Below are 21609 nucleotides of genomic sequence, written 5' to 3'. Positions count from 1 at the left end.
CCTTAGCACAGGTATTTTCAGGGTAAAGGTAAAGGGACCCCTGACCACTGGGTCCAGTCATGACCGACTCTGGGGTTGCGGTGCTCATCTCATGTTATTGGCCGAGGGAGCCGGCGTACAGCTTCCAGGTCATGTGGCCAGCATGACAAAGCCGCTTCTGGCAAACCAGAGCAGCACACGGAAACACCGTTTACCTTCCCGCTGTAGCGGTACCTATTTATCTACTTGCACTTCGTGTTTTCGAACTGCTAGGTTGGCAGGAGATGGGACCGAGCAATGGGAGCTCACCCCGTTGCGGGGATTCGAACCGCCGACCTTCTGATCGGCAAGCCCTAGGCTCAGAGCATGAAATTTACTGAGGTGCACTTAATGGTATCCATTTAATCATTGGATACCAAACAGAGATGTTTGTGTGAACAGAAATACAGTTCTACTTGTACAAGGGAACCCTGCCAGATTCTCCCATTTTACTTATTCCAGAAGGTCCTTTGACACTTGGATGAGTTTGGGTTTTTTTTTTGGTAGGGGTGGTAGTCCACATGTTTGTATTGGGAAACCCTGTTCCACACGTGGAATTTCCACACATCCATCTATCGATCCAATTTGATACCTATTTCTGTACACATGTTTGAATTTGAAGTAAGATGGTATATTCTAAATTTAAGCTGGGTTATTCTCCTGTAATTCTTTCCCTTTGTTATGTTTTGCAGATAGTACATCCCAAAACAGATGAGCAGAGATGCAGATTGCAAGAAGCATGTAAAGATATCCTCATCTTCAAAAATCTAGATCAGGTAGCATTGCTTTTGTTGTGTTTACTACTTTTATTTGATGCCTTATCATGTTAGTTCTTTGCAACATAATCATTGTCGACTCAGAGGTTCACCTTGTTCTTCCTCCTCAAGAGCAGCATATTCACAAGAATTCTTGTACCTTTGTCGTTAGGTGAGTGACCTTGGCAATAGCGATAGCCTAGTGATCCATGTTGGTCCCACTTGGGGAAGTACCTGCCTCAGCCACCTCAGTGTTTTTTTTTTCTTGCTGTATTAAGCCTTGTGCATTCTGTTGCCTTGTCTACTGTCAGTATTTGAAAGGAGGAGTGCATAGCTGGTGTTGTGGAAAGCTGGACCTTTCCACAGTAACTCCAAATGCCTCTGCTCACTTACTTTGGTATGAACTGCTACCCCCGAGCCCAGCTCAGACTCTCACTGAAGGTCACTATCAGTCCTTCCTTGGCAAGTGAGATTGGGAAGAGGAAGAATCACTTTTCAGGCATTGTTCATTCTATTGTTGCTGCTAGAAACTTGTACTTTCATTTGGTAGAAGTTGCTGTACTATAAAATTGGTTTATTACTTATTCCACAAAACATGGCACAGTGGAGCCTTTTCAGCCATCTATCAGCAGCATTGCCAATGGTCTTTTTTTGCTGTAATTTCAAGCTACAGTGGTACCTCTGGTTGCAAACTTAATTCGTTCTGGAGGTCCGTTCCTAACCTGAAACCGTTCTTAACCTGAGATACCACTTTAGCTAATGGGGCCTCCCGCTCCCGCCTCGTGATTTCTATTCTCATCTTGGGGCAAAGTTCTTAAACTGAGGTACTTCTGGGTTAGCGGAGTCTGTAACCCAAAGTGCTTGTAACTCGAGGTGTTTGTAACCCGAAGTACCACTGTACTGCCAGTTACCCTAAACATTAAACTCTAAGGCAGGGGTGGCCAACTTCTAAGAAACTGCGATCTATTCAAAGAGTTAAAAACTGGCAGCGATCTACCCTGTTGAGCTTTTTTTTTAGGAAGGAAAGCCCTGTTTTGGGGGGTTCAGGTAAAAATTGTTGAGCTTCTTTTGGAGGAAAGTGATATTGGAAGGAAAGCCCTGTTTTTGGTGGTTAAGGTCATTTTAGGGGTGCAAGGCAAAGGTGCTGAGTTTTTTTTAGGGGAGCCAAAGTTTTTTAGCTTCTTTGGGGGGAGCCACTGATCTACCGGTGATCTACCACAGACATCCCACGATCTACCGGTAGATCACGATCTACCTGTTGGACATGCCTGCTCTAAGGTTTAGCAAACTACTCAAAAGCTGTTACAGACCAAAACTCTGTTATTCTTTTTGACATTTTTAAATAGTTGGTCTGCTAGCAGGAAGTAACCACTCTGGTGTTGCAGTCTTACGAGGTATTGTCCACGAATCTGTAAGAAAACCTTTGAAAACGATCCTCTGGCTTTAACCTGACAATGCAGAGAATCAGCCTGAATCAACTAATGTTAACTGCTTTTCTCTTACCCATCAAATGCAGTATTTTTTTTTAAGTCTTCTGTTAGCATATGGATGTTAATGCTTTTCCACTTACAGCAGAAGTGGGAAATTTTGGCCCTGTAGATATTTACTGAACTACAACTCCCATCATTCCTTGCAGGCATGGCCAATGGTCAGGGATGATGGGAGTAACAGCTCAGCAACATCTGGAGAGTGAAAGATCCCCCACAACTGCTATAGATTACTGTAGTTAGAAAAAGAAAGAAAGAAAGAAAGAGACAGAAAGAAAGAAAGAAAGAAAGAAAGAAAGAAAGAAAGAAAGAAAGAAAGAAAGAAGTTTACTCAGAAGTAAGCCCCTTGAGTCCAGTACACTTAATACATAGAACTTCAGCCTTAGACCAAGTATATGAGAACATGGCCCCTTGTCCCTTCCAATTCTACAACTCTATAATTTTATGCCAGATCAGACCAAAGGTCTATTTAGTCCATCTTACTCTTGCCCACAGTTGCCCACAAAGTGGACTTGTAGGTGCCATGCTGCCTCACAGCATAGTGGTTCCATGGCTAACATTAGTTGGTTCAATCTTTGGGGCCAATTTCACATTTTGTGAAAGTGAATTTCTTAAATTATGCACTGTCTTTTGTTTTATGTCTTGAGCCTACTGCTAATTAATTCCACTGGAAGTTCTAGTTTATGGCAGAGGGAGAAATATTCTCTTTCTACTTTCTGAACACTAAGTTTGTCATTGGTAGGAGCTTTCGTGTGCATGCACACCACAAAAGATCATACCAATGACAAACTTAGTTGGTCTCTAAGGTGCTACTGGAAGGAATTTTTTTATTTTTGTTTCGACTACGTCAGACCAACACGGCTACCTACCTGTAACTAGAATTTCTGAACACTGTCATCTAAGGGAATTTACAAATATTGAATATAAATTAACTAAGGAACTCCCAGAGTTTTTAATGGGTAGGGTAATGGGACACTAATTGAAAAGAATAAAAAAGCAAATCAATCCTTAGGTTAAAGCACTCCAATCAAATGACCAAATTACTATGCAAACCAGCTAATTTTTGCTAGTCAATTACTGATGCATTATACTGTCACAAAACATTTTTTGGGTTGGCTTTCTGGAGAAAATATTTCCTACTCTGCACACATCAGGCAACCAAAGAAGGATATTTATGCCTAGGATAAACAGTGAACAAAGCTGAAGCTCTTGCAAAGCGTTGATGCTCATCCAGTGCATCTACTAACAAATAACCTTAAAAGGCATCAGGAAAGTGATGTTTATGGTAGTATTTAAGTTGTCATTTGTAGTAGTGTCTTCAGTGACATAAATAAGAAAAGGAAAGAGTTGAAGTAGCTGTTTTAAATGTTTTTAAAGGATTTATGATATGTTCTTCCCTAGTATTCTCTTCCTGTTTTCTCTGCCTGGGAGAGCGATTTTGACATATCCCTCTTTCTTCATTCTGAGAATGATAGAGAGATGAAGAGATTCTCCCCCTGTGCTCTCAGTGATGCACCACAGGCTACCAAAAAAAAGGCTGTTCTACAATACCAGTGATTTTCCATCAGTGCCATAACACTCAAATATATATAAAACCCAACATTTGCTTTTCTCTGTTACATGGGGACCCACTTTGGGCAATTCAGATTTTTCGCAACATCCTGACAGTCCTTGAAGAGAGTGCAAGGAAGCTATGAGTGCAGTCAGTATAAAACCTAATACTTGGGCAGGTTATGAAAGGTTGGCCTGTGCTACTTATAGAGGCAGTCCAGGATCAGCAAGTGTCAGTGAGCAGTGAAAGGTTAGAATTCAGTAAGGTAGCAAACCCTTCTGTAGGTATTCTTTGGAATGGTGCAGTGATACAAGGCGAAAACATAGTTTCCTGTTTCAAGGTTAGCATGCCATGACAGCTTTTTTTTCTGTTTCACCATTCCAAAATGAAGAATCCAGGTGGCATCTGTTTATCTCTCTGTCATTTTGTGCAAACACAAGAGTTCAATCTGCTCTTAATTGCCATTTATATTTGGATAATATATTGCCCTGGCATTACTGCTTATACAGCAATTCAGTCTTGGTCTAGGATGTTCTTCACCATTTCTTGCAACTCTGTTCTTTGATGAGAAAAATGATTGTCATTCTAGCTTCAACTTTGTGAAACAGCTTTTTAACCTAACTGGAACAAGCTGTCTTTGAATTAAATAGCCTTAATTGTACTGAACTTCTTATAAGTGTAGCCATAATTTCAAGGTTATTCATAAATTACATGTGACTGCTCTTTATTCATTAAATTCTAACAAGGGGAATTCACAGTCAGGTGTTTGCAGAAGTGAGGCTGAGCGAAGGGAGACAAGTTAGCTGTCACCAGAGGCTGTATTTATGGTGCTGTCAGATTTCTTCTCCCTTCCTGAGCAGCAGAATGCCTGAGTGGTAGTTTTGCTGGGAGAAGGAACAAGAAATAGTATTGCCTGGGGCACACTCCTTCACCTGTTGAAAATGTTGGGGCTGATGTGTCTTTGCAAGTCTTCATCATGGAGGTCAGAAACCAAACCAAGTGTACTGGTGGTTGGAACAAGCCTGGTAGCACCTACCCAAGCTGTTCCATAATTTAGGAGTGCCATATTATTGAGTTTTTTTTTTCAAAACCGCAAAGAAATTGGATGTTTTAGAGCTATTTATGAGGAATTTTGGAAAAAATGACACTGCTGACAGTGGTTGCAATATGTCCAGACATTTAGCCGATTTCCGCCCGGACACTGCTTTCGATTGCAGTATTCCAGGTCTGTCCAGGAAATTCCAGACGTATGGCAACTCTACATAATTAAGCAGTCCCGCTAGTTAGCTGAGAATATGAATGTGTACTCTAGAGAGTCCCACAAAAGCTGTGGCCAGATTGGGATTTAGGTTTGGAACTGCCTGGTGGTCAATAGGCAACATTGCAAGCTTGTAAAAATAAAGAATTCAAACAGGAAGCTGCTGTCTTAGCTCCTCCCCGCAACCTTTGGTTTTTTACTTTGTGTCGCAGAAAGCGGTTGTTTCTTCCTGAAACTTTTGTTATTTTTTTCAGGCTGGCTATTTTCTTCTTTCTTCTACCTCTTGTTGAATTTCTCTCTGTTTAGCCTCATTCTTGGTTCTTCTCAGCACTCCTTCCAGCGCTCTGGTCTTTTCCCACTCATTTTTAAAGGCCAATTCAGTTGTTGGTTTCCTTATCTACAAGCTCTTCAGACTCTTTATTGCATTTTTGCTGCTTTTAGTTAGCCTCCTTCCCAACCCTGCTTCCAGCCTTTTTCTTAGTACAGTTAAGGCTTTTCAAACCACTAGACCTTAGCTCAGTGGGGGGCTAGCCAGTTTCTCTGCATTTTTTGCTAATGATCAAGACACTGAAGAAATCTGCACGTTCCTGTGAGGAACAAATTGCAGCAGCAGAATTACAGCCCATAAAGGAACTAGACATGGTTACAGCTAGCTCTGCTTGTACTCAAGTTTTGGCTCTAGCTGCCACCCAGTAGCAGTATTTACCACTTTCAGCTCAGTTATGGCAGATCTTCCTGGTTTGGCAGCCTCTCCTTCTCCCTCTTGGGGTGGGGGGTCAGATCAGGTCCTTCTGCAATTATTAGGGGGATGACTTTACCTCTGCTTTGGTTTAGGAGCACTCACAAGGCAAAGAGAGGTGGGCAACATAATCTATTCCTGGTGAAGGAGAGCATGCAGTTCACCAGTTAGATCACTTAACAGGAAAGCTCTTCCTCAGCTGAACTCAGAGGAGTTTCCTCATTCCCTGGAAACCTCTCTGAGTCAAGGTGTTCATGCAGTTTGGCCTAACATGAATCAAATGTTTCAACATAATTACATAACTATCAAGAAGCAGTCTCTGCTTCAGAATACAGCATTATTAATTCCTGAATTTCATCCAGAGCTACTGCAGCACCTTAAGGAGGCTCTACTAGTTGATCTAGCTACAGAAGTACAGTCATACTGTACCTCGGTTTAAGCACGCTTCAGTTTGAGTACTTTCAGTTTAAGTACTCCACGGACCGGTCTGGAACGGATTAATCCACTTTCCATTACTTTCAATGGGAAAATTCGCTTCAGGTTAAGTACGCTTCAGGTTAACTACAGACTTCCGGAACCAATTATGTACTTAAACCGAGGTACCACTGTAGTTTTGTCCTCAGTATCCTCTTAATCTCCAAATCTTCTTCATCAACAATCTTTATCTGCTGCCCCTACTCCTCCCTCCAGCTCCAACAGGCAGTCTAGAACAGCCCGGACACTGAGATCCAGCGCCGAGAGCCTTCTGGCGGTTCCCTCACTGCGAGAAGCAAAGCTACAGGGAACCAGGCAGAGGGCCTTCTTGGTAGTGGCGCCCGCCCTGTGGTCCGCCCTTCCATCAGAGGTCAGGGAGATGAACAACTCCCTGACATTTAGAAAACACCTAAAGACAGCCCTGTTTAGGGAAGTTTTTAACCTTTGATATTTTAATGTATTTTTGTATTTGTTGGAAGCCGCCCAGAGTGGCGGGGGAAACCCAGCCAGATGGGCGGGGTATGTATAAATAAATAAATAAATAAATGAACGTGACTTTCACACAGGGCTCCTCACTTCCAACCCAGAATTTCTGCAGATCCTGCACTTCAGGATATGGGAACACAGTGTCTGCCCAGGGACTTTGCTTCCCCTTAAGACCTTGACTCCGATCATCTGCCAGAGGATGGTGGTGATGATGATGAATGGAGTGGTGAATCAGAAGTAGAGGAGTTTATTCTCTTGTGCAAACCTATGGAAGCCCTTTAGCTATTCATTCCATCCTATGACCCAGCTTGATTCTCCCCATCTGTTTGCCAGCTATTAAAATTATGATTATAGAGGCGTTGTAAAACCTTTTGAAACCTTTATTTCTCTAGGTTTTCTTTGTTTTGTTAATAGGTTGCTTAGCTCCTATCTGCATCCTTTTAATGATGATTCAGAAACACTGCATGCACCGGGAATCCTGGTATGATGAAAGCCCTAGAACGTCCTTTGATAGGATTTGAACAGGGAGGAGCAACCTTTTGTCTGAATGTCAGCTTCTCAAACTGCTGTAGTTCGAAACCTTTTCAGATCCCACCCCCTCTTCCCACTGAAGGTGGTCCAGAGTTTGTTTTGCAGTTCTTCTGCAGCTCTGAGATAATCCCTTGTGCTTTCAAAATGTTTATTGTAGCTTTAATCATTCAAAAAGCAGCAATACTGCAAACAAGCTGCAACTGAGAACTGAGTTCATATGTGTCAGTATCTAACAAAATTTTAGTAACCGATAGTATAGACTTGGGTGTATGTGTAACAGCGAACTGCTTTGGGGGCCTTTAGGCCATAGCTGTCAACTTCCGGATTGGAAAATAAGGGATCAGCAGCAGCGCGGCACCGGAAGTCGCTTTTTGTAATTGTTTGGCAAGTGCTATTTCATTTTGTAACACACAATATTGTGAAGTACTTCCAGATAACAGCTACTAAATGAAAGTTATATTGCTCTGGGGCCTTTTTCCAGTTAAGGGAATCCCTTCCTTTGAATCACAAATCCTTTCAGTAATGTCCTCAGTCCCACTTCTTTCTTGCTACTCAGAGCTGATTAAAATGTGTAGGAATTATTTATTTCAATTTATGAATTGCTTCCTATCTTAAAGTGATTCAGCTGTAAAAACATCAACAGTTAAAACAGTATACAAAAACAATGGGTTCGAGCCATCTAAATGTCTACCATGAGTGCCCTGGAATTTCCCCTCCCTCTCCGCTCCCTGTGCAACCCCCAAGCCACCTGCAAATCGACTTCAGGAGCTCCCAAAGCAGTTCTTTTTCGGGGGGGGGGAGTTTCATTCCACTCACAAAAGTAGTCCTGCATGTACAGTGATTTAGTTGGATACAACCCAGTTAAAACAATTTCAGAATCATTACAGGTACAAGCTGTGATAAAAAAGTACTCTGTGTTAATGAAGCCCACCATCTAGGCTCTCATTCTTTTCTGTGTGCTATTTACACTATAATGTTTGAAGCAGGTTTTTGTAACATAGCATTTGCATTTTCTCGGGTTAAGAACTTTGCTTCAGGATGAGAACAGAAATCGCGCAGCGGCGTGGCAGCAGCAGGAGGCCCCATTAGCTAAAGTGGTACCTCAGGTTAAGAACAGTTTCAGGTTAAGAACAGACCTCCAGAACGAATTAAGTTCTTAACCCGAGGTACCACTGTAAAGTATTTAGTGTGCAAGTATTTTGATTACTTCACTTCTTATCCTCACATGTGTGTTGCAAAGTGAGTGAAAATACAGGCGGCAATAGGCTCTGTTCCTGGCCCTCACAAATGTCAGCAGAGCACCCATAAGCCTGTTCTGCCCCGCTCTGCCCCTGTGCTGCCCTCTTCTAGGTACAAAAGGACCTGTGTGTTGGTGATCGCATGCAAAATGGTCACCACATGTGCTTATATATAAGAACTGCATTAGTACAAGTGCCTCAAGTTGGTTGCTTGCTTGATCCCCACAACAAATGTTTAAAATAAGTGTCTGCTTTCAGAGTTAAATAGTTGGATTGCTTCATGAAATAGATTTTCTCTACATGGAGATAGCTGCCATGTTGGAAAGTGCAAATAACCTTTAACATGTAAAATACAGCTTGAATTTTTCCAAGAAGCCATTATTTACAATGGCTACTTGACTTTTCTCCTCACATGGGACTGTAGGCACAAACAGGATGATTTGAGGCATAAAAATAAAGCCAATGTATTCACCCAAGCATTATTGTCCTTTCAGGAGCAACTATCAGAGGTTCTTGATGCCATGTTTGAAATGAAAGTTCAACCTCAGGATCATGTAATCGACCAAGGAGATGATGGAGACAACTTTTATGTAATTGAACGGTAAGATGCTAAAGCATTGCTTTATCATGGGTTTAGGACTTGGTTTTTTATCTGAGTAGAAAATGGTATTCTGAAATGTAATTTAGTACTGTACCTAGGAGTGACTTGCTAGGAAACTGAATTTTCTAAGCAGGGTGCATACTGGAGATGAGGGTTCTACAAACATGATATGGTTGAAAGCACACATGATACTTGGATAATACTTCAGCCTTCATTTTATGGCTCATTCATTAATTGTCAATGGCAGAAGTAGTCAAAAGATTCCTTTGAGTTGTAGGTGTACAAAATGCACATTACATTAGCTAACCATCAACAATACTCATAATGCTTCTGCTGTAAAACACCAGCAACTTTAATTGTGCATAGCCTGAGTCTTCATTGAAGCTTTGGAGCAGTTGTCTTGTCAGAGTTATAGTAACTCTTAAGTTGATTTTGTACATTATCTCTTTAACTATGTTGACATTATCTCCAAGTAAGAATAGTCTTTTTGTGAAGCTTGTGCGTTAGTCATGAAATATGTTTATATCATTTTTGAAGTGTCTAAAACTGTCATGTAATGTTCCCTCTTAAATATTATTATCCTGACAGTTTTACTGATGAACACCTACTTAATTCTTCTACAGATAATAGTGAAATATGAACATTTATGGTTTCCTGAAGAACGAGGATGGTAATAAGATTGATGAACCAATGGATAAATGTCTGTGGGAATAAAGTCTCTTAAGAGCTCAGTTCAGCTACAGTCTTAAGATGGCACAAGATTTTAACAGGGACTTGTATACGCGTTATCTATTTATTCATTTCTATAGGAATACACACACATAACTCTTAAAATGAATCTCCAAGTGTATTACAGCACAAATCAAAGATACAATAAAATGTTTAAAAGTTTAAAGTTTAAAATGTTAAAAGGGAGGATTTGAAATCTAAAAAGAGCACATAAGAATCTCACATAGATAAAACAACTATTTAATGAGATATTTGAAAGATTTAATAAGATATTTAAAACAACTTTGAAGAAGTACCTCTTTGGAGTTTTGCAGATAAAAATGTACCGTATTTTTCCATGTATAAGGTGCCCCCATGTATAAGATGACCTCTATTTTTTTGAACCCCAAATTAAGAAATCGGGCCAGAGCCTGAACCCAAGCCCAGGCCGCCCAGGCCAGAGTTCGAACCCCTGTGCTTTCACCAGCAGTGTATAAGATGACCCCCAATTTTTGACTACATTTTTTAAAGCAAAAAACATCATCTTATACATGGAAAATACAGTAGTTTTGAAAAAAATGAGTTCTAGTAACAGGAATGATATTAACTTGTCCTTTAGTATGTCCATCAGTCTCAAATACTGCTTGGCTAGTTCACATGCCATTGGGTTTTAGAATTTGTTCCACATAGAGATTTGCTTTTTTTATCATAAGTACACAGTGTCTATGCATACCACACTAAACCATAGTTCGGTGCTACATGCACAAGTGGAAAGAAGTCACAGTGAGCCTTGGGTTTCTTCCCCTTGCATGACCAGAAGGAGGAGCTCAGAAGCTTTTGCTTCAATGTTTGATTATTCACAGCTTGTCAGTCATCTGGAACTGAAACTGTGGCTAACCTTAATTAACTATGGTTAGTTTTAATTAAACAAGCTGTTGCTTGAGGCTCAGGTGGCCTCAGTGGCATGGAGTGCCTTCCATCAACTTCAGATGGTGGCCCAGCTGCACTCCTATCTGGACAGGGATAGCCTAACTACTGTTGTCTCTGCTGTGGTAACCTATAGGATTGCATTTCTTGCTAAATTATGGTTGAGCATGATGTACAAATGTAATCAGTGATATATTTAAGACATGTTTGTCAGGAGCCAATTTATGTATTGTTCTCCAGTGATGACAACTTTCACGTGTTTCCTTTTCTTGCATTTTGCTGAAAATGTGTGAAAAATTAACTTTTTTATAAAGGGAAAACATTGCATACTCATAATCCTATAGAATAAAAATTGTGTGCAAAATATAACCAGTTGGTATTGTTTAGCTTGTCACTTACGCAATAGGATGAGTGCCTTTTAAAGTAGAGTTCTCCCAAAATGTTAATGTCTTTAACATTAAAGCTTCAGCAATTAGCACATGGCAATATTGTAGTATCAAAGTTATATTAGTCGTGCACAGACGTCATTAATTTTAGTGCATTTATTTCAGTGTGTCTACTCCAGGTTGAACTTAGTTGGATAGCATGCTTTCTTCCCTCTAATCTGCAGTTTAATACATAGACATCAACAATCCTAACTTGGAGTTGTGAGAGTTGCATGCTAAGAGCTGTATTATCCAGCAGCAGCCGCACTGAACTAGACCAGCTATAAAACTGTTGTAGGTGTCTTGGAAGTTTGCTTCATGGCTTCGACTCAAGTTGAAAGTTGGACACTGCTGTTCTAAAATAAAGTTTTAGTTAATAAATAAACTCTGACAACTTCATGCCCATTTCAGCCTAAAACCCTTTGAAGACACAAAATCCTCTAGGGGCCCAGTAGTAACATTGCTCTTTTTGTAGCGATAGATCATAATCCTTTCTGTGCTAGTGTCTTTTATTAGGATAGCATGGTACCTTGGGGAAGAGGTCAGATTTAAGGTTGTCAGATTACAAAATGTTCTTCAGTATATCTCAAGACATTGTCACAGCTTGTGTGTGTGTGTGTGTGTGTGTGTGTGTGTGTGTGTGTGTGTGTGTGTGTGTAAGCCTGGCAGTTGGAGTGATAGTGAGATATAAATACTGTAATTGGCTCCCATGCAGGTTTCCCCCCCGAATGGTACATACAGAATTTGACAAACCTAGACTGGCACTTGAGATAAAGGGAACACCAGATCATAATTAGTAGTATTTTAAATGATTAAGTAGCTGGAAAATTTAACCATTAGGGGTCAAAATTAAGTCTCATGGACGACTGCTGTCATTTGAGTACAGGATAATTTGCTTAGGGTAGTTTTCAGTTTGCATCAGAAATTTCTCTAGTAGCATAGATTGTGATCTAATTTGGCATATCTTATTTTATTTCAAAAAACTAAAAGCTTTGAAACTGCCATTTCCAGTTGGCATTCATACTTAGAGTTTATGAAACAGAAGCATTTCCATGGAAAAAAAAGTCTCTACATCACTGATAGACACTGAGATATGTTAACATATTTCTTCTAAGGCATATATCACTATCCCATCTCAACTGTTCACTTAATGTGTGCCTTCTGAGCAAGTAATTTTTTTATTTGCTTAAATTTCCTCATCTGTAAAACAGAAATAATAGGGACCCACTTCAAAATATTATTCCAAGAGCAATAAATAAAAAATATACGATATTTTGCAAATTATAAATATATATAGTACTTACAAGAGGAAAGGAATTCCAAATAAAGGCCTAACACAGTGAAAAGGAAATAGCCAAGTTATTTTGAGGGCAGATCAGGATACATGTTGGCAGGGTATATTCGCTCCAAACCACAGAGGAGAGATTCGGAAACCATCTTATTTTATTCCTTGCTTGTGTTCTTGCCAAAGTTGGAGTTTTTTAAGCAGTGTTATATTTGGTCTAATGCCCATGGTGTTTGTTTTCCCATCATTCTAGGGGATTGTATGATATTTTTGTAACACGAGATGGCCAAACTCGCTGTGTTGGCCGCTACGATAATCATGGCAGTTTTGGGGAACTGGCGTTGATGTACAACACTCCTAGAGCTGCGACAATTGTTGCCACAACAGAAGGATCCCTTTGGGGATTGGTAAGTTTATTTGGGGCATAGTGGGAAAATTACTCACATTTTGTTTGTTGTACTATTACAGGCATTATGTTTATCAGATGTTGTCCCTCTCCAATGGCTTTATGCTATTCCTGGTTTTGGCATGGCTTGCTATCTATTATTTTCAAATTTGTGTATATTAGATCTACTGTAGCCTTGGCCATTTAGCTGTTAAGCTAGCTAGCTATGCTGTCGCTTCACATAATTCATTTCTGAGAACTCGCTTTCTGTACGAAAGGCTCTCTGTACCAGATAGTCACTTCCTTGTGAGAGATTTTACGTTATTGGTGGACTGTTTTCTAAACACCAGTCCTTTTCTTTACCACATAAAGTGGACTGGGAACTGACAGTACTGACTGCTGGCTAATTCGTTTAATTTCATCTTACTGAGCTTATTTGCCTTTCCAATAAAAATTACCTAAGGCAGCATGTAAAAAACAAGATGGCTGATATTGCTTAAGGGAGTATTTGGTAGTCTTGGTTCCATGCCTAGTGGAAAATGTTTTTTTATTTTTTCTGCTCACACATATCCATGTCATATTGCAAACAGCTTTTGAAATCCTCGTTTTCCAAAGTTATTTGACATGCAGCACCAGGGACTGCTGTTCAAGAAACAAAGGCCAAAGTCCCCTTGGCATGTCAAACTAGAAATGCAATTATTTAGATCCCTGCTAGTATTAAATATACCAGTTATTTGGTTCCAGTGAACAACTGCATCTCTTGCACACCGGCTTTGATATACCTACATATGGAGTTGGAAGGTGCCTTTATAGATTCTCTTCTCCCCAAGAGGAGGAGTGCAAAGGGTTCCTGAAGTGCGGTTCCCAAAGCTGACTGAGCGCATTGCTGCTTTTTCTGGGATACACTTACAAATTGAGGAACTTCCCTTCTAGCACTAATCTGCAGCTGCTAATCTGTGATCACTTCATAGTTCCCTGCAATAATTTGCCTTGGGTGCTCTGACGTCATAGAACCCTTTGAAGCGTCATGGATTATGTGTATGTACGCTGTATCTACCAAGCTGCATGGCAACTAGTATTAAGTCCGTCTGATAGGGATGGCTTTGATCAAACGCTGTACACCACTAAGCAGGTGCGTCCTCCATTGTGGGCTTGGTCATTTGCCACCACTTTCCCCTGCTGTTAGATGGAAATGACCATCTAAGTAATTGATACTAAATATGTTATACCATGAGAGTTTATTGATTAGAGGAGGGCAAAACAAAAGGTAGCACTTTATCAGATGCATGATGTTACTTGTGAATCCCTTTTAAAAACGAGTGACCAAAATGTTGAAAAGAAATGAAAACAGTTTCATTGCCCATGCCCTCAACATGTTTTTTTTCTTGGACGTAAACTAGGTTTCTCCTTGATTATCTACATTGCTTTCAGCTTCCCAGAGATTCTCTTTCCCATGTCTCTTTCCTTTCCCGAAATGCTGCCATCATGCTGGAGCAGCTTTCTCAATTACCTTACTTTGTCTCATAGCTGCTTATTAGGCCCTGGGGGCATTCTTGAATGACAGGCTCTCCCCACCACTGCCGTACGCTAGAGAAATTAAACATGAGCAGCATTGCAAGCCTGTGCTGACAAAAATGGGAAACTGAATTACTGTTTTCTGTAGTTATTGCACAGCCATTACAAATTCTGTCTTCTATTGCTCCAGTGTACAGTTTACTGTTTCTGCAAATATAACATAGCTATATATCCAGCTGCAAATGAATTCTTCCTTTCCAAACATATTAATACACTCTTTCTTTTCTTTATCCAAGCAATTGTTTTTGTTTCAGAGACTGGCTGTTTTCAGAATAGTTTTCCTTTCAGTTTTTAAGCAATTTCCAGGGCTACAGTTCCATGATATTTGAGTGCATTTTTTAAATGTAATTATCAGTAACTAGGAAAGCAGGGTCGAGCTGGTCTTCTCAGGAGTTTATGTATTTCAGGGTTTTATATATTGCTTAATATTGAGAATTTCTAAGTGGTGTACATAAAACATTAAAAACTGTTAAAAGAATAACAGTATGGCATTAAGGCAGAGATGGTAAACATGTGGTGCAGGTTTCTCATTTGTTTGATTTTTATGCTTAATATACATTTAGCCCGCCTACCCCAAATTGTCTCCATCATCCATCCCAGCTAGCTGCATCTGAGATGATGATGCTTCCTCTATTATTGTGGCTGAGATAACTTGCCATTTGGCTTTTCTTCTCCCAGCATACTCCTGTGCAGGGGGCATTGGGCCTGAATTTAATTTCCTCTTCCTTTTCTATCCCTTTCCCTTAAATGTATTGCTTTTATCAAATGGCAAGCTGCCATCTTAAACTGTGAACTGCCTTATGTGGATTTGCAGAAAGGTTGGCAAATTTCATGTGGACATTTTAATTCCATATTTAGTATGCAATTAATGGGTGAGCTGAGCTAAATAAATGTTTGCTCATTTTCAACAAGCAGTTTTTGAATGTATCCTCTGCATCAGTCAAAGTGCATGTAGAGAAACCAGGTTAGGAAAGAGCCATTTCCCCCTCTCTTCTCTCTTCCTGTTTCCTCTCCAGTATTAACATTACTGTGTGGACATTTCAAAAGCTAGTACCAGAGCCCTGACTAGAAAAAAATGTGACACTTCTTACAAAGAATTGAAACATAATTATAACTTTACAGGGGTGAGTTCCTTGTTTCTATTGACGAGGTCCTTGTTTGACTAATTCAGATAGAAGTTGTCAGGGTAAATAACCTACACTTTAATGCTGCTTCTTAAAGGATCGAGTGACGTTCAGAAGAATTATTGTGAAAAACAATGCAAGGAAAAGGAAGACGTATGAACTATTCATTGAGTCAGTACCCATCCTTAAGTCACTGGAGGTAATGTATTTTGTTGGAGCTGACCCATAAAGAATGATTAATATTGATTTGGGGCACTGCTATACTTAACTTTTCAGCATTGTAAATATTCGGTGGGTGGCTGAGCCTGCCAGGCTTGGATAGGACTTGTAACAGCAACTCTTTTAGAACCGTGCTGTATTTCTACATTAACTATTTCAGCCAGCCTTGCTACTTGTCTGGCGAATTCTCCCAAGGTGAGGAGAGGACAAATTATGTGGGACAAACTATGCCAAGCTCTTGAGGCTTTGTATGGCTCTGTTCCCAATATTAAAGGGATTCTAATGGGAAGATGCTAATGGAACCTTCAGAATGATGACTTGAGCTAGCTGGCAGCTTAATAAATGCTGTCACCAAGAGCTGCCTGTGTGGTTCTCCCTATTGCCTTTCTAGTTACTAATTTAAAATGAAGGCAAAAGAGCTCTATGTGGCGCTTTTGTGGTTGTCACTGCTGTTTCTCTTTGGCTTTCAGGTATACTAGAAGCAACAACACGCATCAATTGCTGTGTCCAGTTTCATGATTTGGGGAGGGATGGAGAAGCAGACTTTCTTTGAGCTGCCAGAACTAAGGGAAGCAGTGGAAGGAGTAGGGTTGAGGGCAAGCGTGGGTGACAAAAAACAGTGAATGGGTGAACAGCCTATTGGCAATAAACTGCAATGCTGTTTTGGAACGAAGTTATGCAAATAATACTGTGGGAAGGGTTTAAGATATCCACATAGCGGCACTTTGGTCACCTTGTTATAGCATTTGGTTAGGTTATGCCGGAGGAAGGATTATGGGAGGTGGAATTCATTTTCTCTTTCTGTTCCAGCCTGCAGAGCGAATGAAAATTGTTGATGTAATAGGGGAGAAAACGTTTCAAGATGGGGAGCGTATCATTGCTCAGGTATGTGTACACCATTCTTCCACAACACACTCGTATCGTAATGTCAGGTTTACCTTGACTTCATTATCAGCATGAACTGTTCTTCCTTGTTTTAGCGGATCATACCTACTTATGTTACCCAAACGAGCATACAGAAAGTAAAATGAATATAAGCCTTTAGGGGGACTGGTGTTCGAGTTTTAAGCAGTGTGGCCATTTATGTGCACCTTTCTTCTTTCCTTGACCAAAGTGCTGTGGTATTGCTGTGGCACTTCATGCTTCTGCTGATGTACTTATTTGTCATTCAACCTGGATCTTTTGTTTTCCCTCTGTCCTGTTATTTGCATTTTATAGGAACACTCAGGAACTTAGCACAATTGTGGTTTGATGCCAGTATTTGTACCAGTGAGGTTTTGAATTGGAATCCCCCCCCCAATGCAACTTAGGAAAATTTACATCAGAAAACGCCCCAGAGAGAGATAATTTAGTATGTTTATGTGTATTTAGTAAACAAAGCTAACAACTTCAAAACCGTTAAGCTTGTCTAATATTTGATTTGCACATGGCATCCATTTGTTGCTGCTAATGAACTTATGAAACACAAATTTTTCAATGAAACAGTAAAGCAGTGGAACACCACCACCCCAGTCGGTGGGCTGAACAGTTTCAGAAAATGAAAACAAATCTGAAAACAACTTCTTGTCTTCACAGGGTGATAAGGCAGACAGCTTTTACATTGTAGAATCTGGTGAAGTAAAAATCTTGATTAAAAGCAAGGTGAGTTCAAATACGTTGTGGTGCTGATTGGTTAAAATTTAGTAAATACAAATATCAATAAAAAATGACCAGTAAAAAGCAATCATTTTCAGGAATCTTGCTATAAGAACTGCTACTTATTTTACTCTAAAGTTACTATTGGGGCGGGAGGATGGAGGGAAGCAGTTGTGTGAAGGTATTAACAGTTTCTTAGGACACCAAAAGTTCATGTAGGCTATGAGCAAGACCACTGCAAAGCCTTCAAGCTGTGGATTGCCATAGTTAGAAAAATACACTGGTATGAAAATCTAAATTATCCTGTTGTGAAAAGGAATCCCTCTGACATTATATATGCATCTTTAAAGAAAGTACAGACTAGGTTTTTTTTTATAAAAAAACCAAACACCGATTAAGCCTAAAAATCTATTTCTATGGGAAGAAGAGGTTTGGTCTCCCTCTTCTGCATTTAGTGTGACTTTGCTTATGGTCTGTGTTAGTTTGGTTGTAATTTCCAGTTGAGGAATTGCCTTTGCAAGTGAATTCTCAAGACTTAATAATATAGGGGGAAATGTAATGAGAGATTGCTGTTGCTTCCGTGTTACCTTGCACACACATGGATTTGTGAAAACGAGTTTAAAAGAAAGCAGTTAATATGCATTTGAATGGGAAAAGGTTAATGTACAGTACCAGGGAGAGAGTTCAGGGCTAATCTACAGAGGATGTCATTTTTGTACAGCAGTATTCTCTGTGTAGGAATGAAACATATACACTTACCGGTACGTGTGACCAATCCACGCATGTGTCACTTGTCACAAAACGTATATTCTAGACATACATTTTTATAGGCACATTTTCTATACATAGCTTTCTTAATTAGTTTCACCTTACAGAAATAATTTTAGTATAAGAAGGAAAGTTATGTATGAAATGGTACTAAAAATACATAGGAATTGTCCTATGTGAATTGGTCATTTAGATTCATTGTGAAGGAAATAATATACATAAGTGAGAGGTTGGGGCTGGTTCACATACAGAAATTTGGCAGTATTTATCCCCTCAGAAGGAGCTACCAAGCCTGCAAATGTAATCTAATTTAGTTTTTTAAAAAATTCCTGGATAAATAAATTTGTGTGGAAATTAGCATAATAATAATAATACCTTTATTGTCAATGTACAACCTGTGTACAATGAAATTAACTGATGTTTTATCTTGCCAGGCGCAGCTAATATGCCTGCAACTTTTATCCAATTCTGTTTTAAAAAGTTTATCACATTTTTTAATTTCTCAAAATAGTGGTTAGCTTTGATTTTCCTGAATCTGGTTTGAAATTCAGATCTGAATCACACAGCCGTTAAATAGGTCTTGAGTCCAATTGGGCTGTTTTCTGAAGCATTGAAACGGTGCAGACCAAAGCTTATGGCTTGTGCACACCTCTTGTTAAAAGCTCAGTGTTCTTAGCATTGTTGCATTGTAACCTACAGGCAAGGGAAAGGAGGAAGTGTTTGTACAGCAGAGAGGAGGAGAAAGGGTGTGCATGAACCCATGTCCCACTCCTACTGTTAAATCTGCTTTGGGCCATCATGCCAGAAGTTTTTCATATGAATTATGCCATATGCTAACAGTCACAATGTACCCTGGCTATCAACAAAAAAATATTATGTTTCCCAATGGAGCAGTAATAGAATGCAGTCAACAAAAAAGCAATTTTCAATACCTTAGTGCTTTGCCTTCTCAGCAGCGCACTTATTGCTTTTGAGTGAAATCCATGTTCACATTATGCAGCTGCAGAGATGTATTGAGGGGCAAAGCCTCTTGTTAAGTCAGCCTTGATTTAAGTGGATAGGTGTCATAGCTGAGAGAACTGCTGTGCAAATAGTATGCTAGAACACCCAGAACTTGCCTCTTACAGTGGCACTTTCCCTTAGAGAATCTGTTTTACTTTAATTCCTCCAAACATAACTGTACAGAATCCTCTAGGTAACAGTGAAATCAATCAATAGTTTCAATATCAATGTAATAATATTTTTTAGAAAACGGTTATCATTGTATGGGTCCTAGCTGGACCGACCTCATTCCTCAGAGTCCTGTTGAAATAAATACTGTGTGTGCCAACTTCAAAAAAATGTAGGCATTGCTGCCTTCCAGCCTTCTTTGAGAGCAGAGCTTTACAATGAGGGCACCACCACAGAAAAGCCTCTGTAGTTTGTGATACTTCAGTCTGATAGTCATGGAATGGACAGCAGGGCACTCAAGTAGTGTTGCTGCACAGAAGGGTTTGACGGGGAACGCTTTCAATGCCATCTTACGTCCATAAACAAGAATCACTTCCAAGTGTTATGCTTCTAATGCAGACCGTCACAGGAAAGGACGCAAACCAAGAGGTGGAGATTGCTCGATGTGAAAAAGGACAGTATTTTGGAGAACTTGCACTTGTTACCAACAAACCCAGAGCAGCCTCTGCCTATGCAGTTGGGGAGGTCAAATGTTTAGGTAAGAACTCTTTCTCTCTTCTTGTGTGTGTTCTATCTGATCAAGTACCATCAGCGGCTCCATTTCCTCCACACTTCCGTTTGGATCCATAATCTTTCTGTTTGGGTACCTCATTATTATTATTACTTACTACTTATTAAATTTATATACCGCCCTTCATCAAGAGATTCCAGGGCGGTCCACAGAATAAAATACCTTAGCACCACCAGCGAGAAAATCTGTTCCATTGAGTTTCTAGCTCTTTTCCCTGTGAAGAAAATCTTGAAAATAGGACAGCATCTTTCTTAAAGGGTCCAATATGTTATAATTGTGATGTTTGAGTTGACCCACTGCATAGCTTTTTGGTGATCCCAGTTGGTTAGAAGATTGCTAGCAGAAGATGTGCTATGCAAGGATTTGTTTCCAAAGATTTGTTTTATTTCCTTGGCAAGTACCTGTGTTTGGGCCTGTTTACACAATTTGAATCCTAAGTGAACTTGATGCCTTGATTTCTTCATCCAAGATGGTAACTTGGAAGTTCAGTCAGTGATGCCTAGTAAAATTACAGTTTCCTGATTCTTCACTCTTATCTTGGGTGAACGACTATATTCGTTTCCATAATAGGAGACAATGAATGGACTTCAGTTTTATGGTCAAATGTGCTGACTTGTGAGTGAACCAAGTCAGTCGTAGATGGAATGAACACACTGTAATTACTTTCTAGCATTATATTATTTATTATTTTAAACCAGCCATCAATTTAAAATCCCAGGGCAGTTTATAGAAAATCAGTTAAAACAAGAAAATTCAGGTTTCCAACCATAAAAAGCAAAGAGTTAAGTAAACATTGATGAACAGCAATGCAGCTTTGTTTTAGATAACAACAATACAAACTGCAGTGGTCTTTATAAAAACCCTCACCTGAGCAATTATTTTCAAAAGCCTAGGTGAAAAGATAGTCTTTACTTGACACCCAAGGCCCCATAGTGAAGGGGTCATGTTAACCAACAGAGTTATCTAAGGATATCAGTATTTATAAAGTTCCCTTGAAACTTTATTATCTGCTCAAGAGGAAGTGAGCTGTCATTTAAAATCGGGAATTGTAACTGTTAATATAATCCAGAGATTGTGGTTTATCACAGATTATTTAAACATGACAGTTTCATAACCCACAGTTTAAAGTGTGCTTGTTTTGAAGCTAGAGTTTGTGATATACCACACAGTTGTTTCACATGGCAAGTAGTCTATGAAACTGAAACTAAATGCTTGTGAAATCCCTCTGCCTGTGCAGAGGAAAGTGTGTGAGCCCGAAACTTCACTTGGGCTTCCAGCTCGTGCTCATAGCACTAAACCTTGGTCTAGAATAGTATTTGAACACAGCCAGTCCACATCACAACTGTTGAGCCTCACTAGTGTCCCATTCAGATAAAGGTGTACCCCCGGCTAGAACATAACCAGCTTCATGTTGCACAGGAAGATCAGTAGTGGCAGGCAAGCCAACATTCAGGGTCCTTGATATTCTTGAATCTCTTAACAAGCTTCCAAGGAACTCTGGTGTTCTCCAGAACACATTTATTAAATCCTCTGACTTTGCAGAATGGAGAGAAGGCAAAACCAGTGGGTGCCTGGTGGCTTGGTAACAAAGTGGTTTACAAATTTCTTGATGTGTTTTACGTTTTGGAGATAAAGCAACATAGAATTATATACGGTACTTAAATCACAGGTTATCCTA

At 39.8% G+C, this 21609-nt stretch overlaps 1 protein-coding gene across 1 annotated transcript in view; it reads left to right on the top strand.

The window, feature by feature from the left end:
* The window catches only part of PRKAR2A (protein kinase cAMP-dependent type II regulatory subunit alpha), a 92556-nt gene that overhangs the window by 65524 nt on the left and 5423 nt on the right, over nucleotides 1-21609 (top strand). Inside the window, exons 4-10 of the mRNA XM_035106818.3 lie at nucleotides 711-794; nucleotides 9033-9139; nucleotides 12738-12891; nucleotides 15666-15767; nucleotides 16598-16672; nucleotides 17363-17428; nucleotides 19760-19898. Coding sequence (XP_034962709.1) covers nucleotides 711-794; nucleotides 9033-9139; nucleotides 12738-12891; nucleotides 15666-15767; nucleotides 16598-16672; nucleotides 17363-17428; nucleotides 19760-19898 — 727 coding nt within the window. The remainder of the gene's footprint in view (nucleotides 1-710; nucleotides 795-9032; nucleotides 9140-12737; nucleotides 12892-15665; nucleotides 15768-16597; nucleotides 16673-17362; nucleotides 17429-19759; nucleotides 19899-21609) is intronic.

Source organism: Zootoca vivipara, chromosome 2 (assembly GCF_965207765.1).
Source record: "Zootoca vivipara chromosome 2, rZooViv2.hap1.1, whole genome shotgun sequence".
Classification (NCBI taxonomy): domain Eukaryota; kingdom Metazoa; phylum Chordata; class Lepidosauria; order Squamata; family Lacertidae; genus Zootoca; species Zootoca vivipara.
This window is presented reverse-complemented; position numbering and strand designations above follow the sequence as displayed.